At 45.5% G+C, this 6,262-nt stretch overlaps 1 protein-coding gene across 1 annotated transcript; it reads left to right on the top strand.

Annotated features, from left to right (window-relative positions):
* Positions 1-1,566: 1,566 nt before the first annotated feature.
* TIGD2 (tigger transposable element derived 2) lies at positions 1,567-4,905 on the top strand. Its single transcript, XM_055313080.1, has 2 exons — positions 1,567-1,893; positions 2,068-4,905. The coding sequence occupies exon 2, from the start codon at positions 2,989-2,991 to the stop codon at positions 4,564-4,566; it is 1,578 nt and encodes a 525-aa protein (XP_055169055.1). The 5' UTR covers positions 1,567-1,893; positions 2,068-2,988; the 3' UTR covers positions 4,567-4,905.
* The last annotated feature ends 1,357 nt before the right edge of the window (positions 4,906-6,262 follow it).

Below are 6,262 nucleotides of genomic sequence, written 5' to 3'. Positions count from 1 at the left end.
AAATGCTGAAACTGTCTGCTTGGCAAATGGGGTGAAGGGTGGGTGGGAGAGGGGGAGGAGGAGAAGGAGACCTACCTTTAGGAAAAGCAGGTATTTGTCTAAAGCCACTTCCCAGCATGCCTAGGACATCAATGATTTCCATCGTGCCAGATACAGAAATGCTGCGATTTTCAGGAAGGCAATCGAACGGTTTGGCGGGGGAGTCAGAGAGAAGGCTTAGCATGAACAAACATCTCTTGGCTGCAGTTTGAATGCTCGGGTCATTCCCCTTTGGAAACTTCTTTTTTGCAACAATATGGCCTTTGCAAATAAACGAGGAATTACTGTACTATTTTATGTTAACTGTAAATGGCTAGACATTTATGCTCAGGTATTGGGGAAACTTTAGCCTTTTCCATTTCCAAAGTATTACACACACGCGACAGAAAGAAAAGGCGGCTAAATGCGTTTCCTTGGAAAACAGGTGCTGCAGGACGAAGGTGCAGCCACTCCCTGGGAGCGCTCCGGGGACCCCACAAGGCACCAAGTCCGGGAAAGGGGATAAGGCACGGTTCATCGCGGAGCTTATCAGTGCACAGGTGCTAGCATTCGGTGCATTTAGAAGGCCAAAACAGGAACGAATGGTACCTCCACTTAAAATAAACCAAGGGGACTGTTTGTCAAACTGCAATTCATTCCCTTATTATTACTGAGGAGCAGGAGTGAAAGGGCTGCAGGGAACTGATCGGGAGCCTCCCCCGGTCTCACGCGAGTCCCAGGTGCAGGCGGTTTCGCACGGGGTCCGCTTCTGTGGTGACCGTGACTTCAGCCCTGAAGCGTCGCAACCAGTTTGACCAACCCCTGCTGCGCTTCGGGGACGCCGGGCAGGCGTCCTTCTCGTTCAGGTACGCGCTGCAGAGGCTAAGCCCCAGCTCCTCTCCGGACCCCGGTCCCCGGTCCCCCGCCCCCCCGCCCCCGGCCAGCAGCCGCGTCCGCTCGCTCCTACCGTTGCCCATGATCCCTGCTCCTCGTCCAGTCCCAGCCGGCAGGTGCCGGGAGGCGCGGGTGTCGCGGCCGCTATCTGTAAACACGCTCCACGTGTGCTCGCCCAGCCCCGTCCGCACCACGTCCGTGGCCCCTGAGGATGCGCAGCTTTCTCACGAGCCCTCGGAGGCTGCGATTTTTATTCCACCTGAGTGTGGAGAAAACCTCGCCCGCAGTAGGCGAGCCCCTGAAAGAAGGGGGCCAAGACAGGGTGGACTTGTAGCGCCCCCTGCCGGCCGGCAAGAGAGTCGGCGGGCCGGAGCCGCCAGGCCGTTTGCGAAAGCCCGGCGGCGTCTGAAGGCGCTGCAGTGGCGGCGGGGAGGGGGGTGGGGGCGCCCCCTCCCGCCTTCTCACCGGAGACCCCGCCCCCGGGCCGCGCGCTCCCGCCCGCGTAGGCCCCGCCCCCTCGCCGACACAGCGTTCCTGCGGGGGCGCGCGCGTGCACCCTAATCCCCCGCCTTCCGGCTCCGGCGGCGACGCTCGCCGCTCGCCCCTCGCCGCCGCCGCCGCCGCCTCAGCCGCCGCCTCAGCCGCCGCCTCAGCCGCCGCCTCAGCCGCCGCCGCCGCCGCCGCGCCGCCGCGCCGCCAGTGTCAGCTTCCCTCTAGAGACTCCATTTGCTTTCAGGGCAGCGTGGCCGCCGCGCAGCCTGGCGGAGAGCGATGCCCCGGGCCCGCTGACCGGCGTCCCCTGGGCCGGGCGCTCGCTCGCTCGCTCGCTCGCTCGCTGCGGCGGTGACACCCTGGTCGCCGGCGTCCAGGAGGAACCCGGGCTCCCTCCGCGTGAGCAGAGACGTCCCGCGCTCCGGAGCTCGCCCCGCGGGGACAGGCCCTCGCTAACGCGGCTTGTCTCTGACCTCTTAATTTCAGGAGGTAGGCGATTCAGGTCCCGCTGTCACTCCGGATAATGCCGGCAAGCATTATTTGTCGGATTTTGTCATCACACTGATAGGAGGCGTTGATTTTTCTCCGTATAGTTGCAGGATAGATCTGAGTAATGCCACAGACCCTGATATTGAAAAAAATATTTTTGGTATTTTCCTTTAGGTTTCGGAGGCACCGACCGAGTGCTTACCCAGCTCCCCACAGGAACTACTTCTGTTGGCCCATCGAGGATCATCTTTCACCAGGATTATTTTAACATCTTCACTGAGCCCTCCACCTCATACCCTCTACCATGAGTTCTGATTTCTACCAATGAAGTTCTTAATGTGCTTTCTTTGATCATGTGACACCACCTCTTGTCCACCTTTTGCCTTTCCAGTTGCCAAATACATTAGGTAGAAGTCTGTGTCATGTTAAAGTGTAAAGTTTTCTGCCTGTCCATTTTCACCTTATTTGCACTGCTCACTCCTGTCCAGCTTGCTTTACCTCGCTTGTCTGTGATTTCCATAACCACCCACTTGAATAATCTCTAGCAGTCTTTGCCTAAACGAGGCAGTATTCCATACAGTGCACTGCCTGACAAAAAGTCGGGAAGAGTTTTTCCGTTGTTTCCCTGTATGTCCCGTCTACAGGTCCTCTCTTAAACTATTGATTCTCTAGCACACGTCCCCAAATAGTCCCATCAGAGCCTTAGTTCCTCTAGCAAAGAATCTCACCTGTAATGATGGCAAGAAAAATTGAACACACGATAGGACTATTTTAGAGACCTTGCTGGTACAGTTCTTGGTTGCAGTCTTCTTTGAGAGTGCAGTTCAAGGAAAGACCCTAAACTAAGTGAAAAGGAAGAAAGAAAATAGGTTTAATTAAAACTAGTCCTTGTTGAAAGAACTTTGGAGGCTTTGAAAACAGCAAAGTGAAGAGAGTCACATAGGCCTGGCTTAGAAATTGGACAGCACACCGTCCCTCTAGGTCCGGGGGTAGGGAGAGGGAAGGGAAGGTATCTTAATCCATTTTCTAGTCTTATTGTATTCAGATCTAGTTGTTAATTATCTTGTCTAGTAATTGCTTAAAATAAGACGTAAAATGTTGGGGAAACGTAAGCGTGTGGTGTTGACAATTAAGGACAAGCTTGACATTATCAAGAAACTTGAGGAAGGCATCTCTTTCAAAAAGCTTTCTGTGGTGTATGGAATTGGTGAATCCACAGTTCGTGATATTAAAAAGAACAAAGAAAGAATAATAAACTATGCAAACAGTTCTGATCCTACCAGTGGGGTATCCAAACGTAAATCAATGAAGTCTTCAACATATGAGGAACTGGATAGGGTTATGATAGAGTGGTTTAACCAACAGAAAACAGATGGGATTCCAGTGTCTGGAACAATTTGTGCAAAACAAGCCAAATTCTTTTTTGATGCTCTGGGGATGGAAGGTGATTTTAATGCGTCATCTGGCTGGCTAACTCGATTTAAGCAGCGCCATGGTATTCCAAAGGCTGCTGGTAAAGGGACAAAGTTAAAAGGAGATGAAACTGCTGCCAGTGAATTTTGTGGTAACTTTCAGGAATTTGTAGAGAGAGAGAATCTACAACCAGAGCAAATTTATGGTGCTGATCAAACTGGATTGTTCTGGAAGTGTCTACCATCAAGGACATTAGCTCTTGAAACTGAGCAAAATACTTCTGGTTATAGGTCAAGCAGAGAGAGAATCATTATTATGTGTTGTGCAAATGCCACTGGTTTACACAAACTTAATCTTTGTGTTGTGGGAAAAGCAAAAAAACCCCGTGCATTCAAAGGAGCTGACCTTTCAAACCTTCCTGTCACTTATTTCAGTCAAAAAAGTGCATGGATAGAACATTCTGTTTTCAGACAGTGGTTTGAAAAATACTTTGTGCCACAGGTACAGAAGCATTTGAAGTCCCAGGGGCTTCTAGAAAAAGCAGTACTTCTTTTGGATTTTCCCCCTGCACATCCCGATGAAGAATTATTGAGTTCAGATGATGGTAGAATAATTGTGAAATATTTGCCACCAAATGTCACAAGTCTAATTCAACCTATGAGTCAGGGGGTTCTAGCCACAGTAAAAAGATACTACCGAGCAGGACTTCTCCAGAAATACATGGGTGAAGGAAATGACCCAAAAATGTTTTGGAAGAACTTGACAGTGTTGGATGCAATTTATGAAGTATCAAGAGCTTGGAACATGGTAAAATCAAATACCATAACCAAAGCGTGGAAAAAACTTTTCCCTAGCAATGAAGAGAATTCAGGCATGAACATTGATGAAGGGGCCATTTTAGCAGCTAACTTAGCAACAGTTTTACAGAATACAGAAGACTGTGAACACGTTGACATTGAGAATATTGATCAGTGGTTTGACTCTCGGAGTAATGACTCAAGCTGTCAGGTGCTAACGGACAGTGAAGGTGCTGAGGACCAGGCCAAGCCTGCTGAACAAAAGCACTCCAATAAGACTAGGAAAGCAGAACTGAATCCAGAGAAGCATATTAGCCATAAAGCTGCACTTGAATGGACCGAGAATTTACTGGATTATTTAGAACAACAAGATGACATGCTTTTGTCTGATAAACTGGTATTACGGAGGCTTCGAACGATAATAAGAAGAAAACAGAAAATCCAAAATAACAAAAGTCATTAATAATACTGTTAACTGTATTTGTATCTTTGTGACTTTATCTGCAGTGGAACTTCATTATCTTGTTTGAAGTGCTGTGGATTTCAAGGCTAAATGCATTTTATAAATGATTTTAGGATTAGACACCATTTTGGATTACTTAAATTACTGCTCTTTAATGTTGATTCTAGTAAGTGAGCATTGCCATGTAACTTGTTTACTGTTTCTAATCTGTAGTATACTAGTTAGATCATAAGGTACCTGAGGCCAGGGATCTTGTGTCTGTTTTGTGCCTGAATTTCATTGTGTGTAATAGAGGACCATGCACACTCTAGGCAATCAATAAATCTTACTTAAATGGAATTTTTATGACTTTCTCTGAACTTCAGTTTCCAAATGAAATATGGTGGGGCTAAGTTTCCATTTCCATGATGTTTTCATCTGCTGGAATTTTTAGAACTTACCAAACATTATGCTTGAAGTGTTTCACTGTGAAAGAGAAGTAAAGGAAAATAGTTTCAAGCTTAAACGGGCATTCTATACCAACAGTATTTGGGCAGTCAGCAATTACATTGGCTGTCTCTGAGTTTAGAAGGAAGAAAAAATATATCTCCAAGGAAAGGCCTTGCACTTTACTTTTATTCCATCTGACAGTAGGGAGAGTGCATTCATAGTAGTGGAGAGAATGCCACCCCTATTCCAGAAAAATAGATTTCAGTTCCCAAACCATTGTAATTAGAAGAGGTGAGAGTTAAAATTTATTATCTTTTATTTGGATCCTTTATTAGTATAGATATAACAATAGTTTTTCTCTTTATTAAGCTGTTTGATATATTTTTAAGCTGTTTGATATTTATGTAACACTTAAAAGCTTATAAAGTATGCTTTTTAGATTTTTAAATTTTTTAAAATATATTTTTAAATTTTTAAAATATATTTTAAATTTTTATAGCATTTTTTTTTGAGGATACTGAAAACCTAAGCATACATATAATTTGTGAAAACATCCATCACATGAATGGTGGACTAACATTAAACAGAACATGAGAAAGGCACTGTAGAAGAGGCTGTTGTGTGATCACAGGCAAGTCATTTCACCCATATGTAAAATAATAATATGTAGAGAGTTTTTGTGAGGAACAAATGATTAAATATATGAATTTTAAGTTAATACAGGCTTAGAGCAGAACCTGGCTCAGAGTAAGTCCTGAGCATTAGCTACTGCTACTGAGTTGCTGAAACTATGAGTTTCAAAAGTTATGCTGAACAGATCCAGTATGTGACTCAACTGTGATGTTGCTGCATTGGGAAAATCCTTGAAAGGAAAGTGAAAGAAAAGAACTCTGCCTGCATACCTCACTGTGCCTAGCAGGAGATGGTCATAATTAATAATTTATTTCAGTGAAAACTGAAAGGTTTATCCAGCTTAGAAGTCACTTCCTGACCATCTACTGCTAGGTGCAGTGAGGTATGCAGGCACATTTAAGTCCTCTTAGGTTGAATTATAAAAGAAATGAGAATGGAATTGTAATTTCTTTGCTACCTAGCCTGCTAATAAACATATGTTGTCATTGTTCATAGAAGACAATCTATGTTACTAGTATTGACATAATTCACAGAAGTAATAAAATGCCTTTAAACTAGATAAGATAGTAGGCAGGACATTTGAAATATTTTGTCAAGTTATGGTAGCATAGAATCAGTGGAAAAATTCAGAGCA

The sequence above is a fragment of the Nyctereutes procyonoides genome, unplaced genomic scaffold (genome assembly GCF_905146905.1).
Source record: "Nyctereutes procyonoides isolate TBG_1078 unplaced genomic scaffold, NYPRO_anot_genome, whole genome shotgun sequence".
Lineage (NCBI taxonomy): Eukaryota > Metazoa > Chordata > Mammalia > Carnivora > Canidae > Nyctereutes > Nyctereutes procyonoides.
Note: the sequence above shows the minus strand (reverse complement) of the source record. Positions and strands in the feature narration are given on the sequence as shown.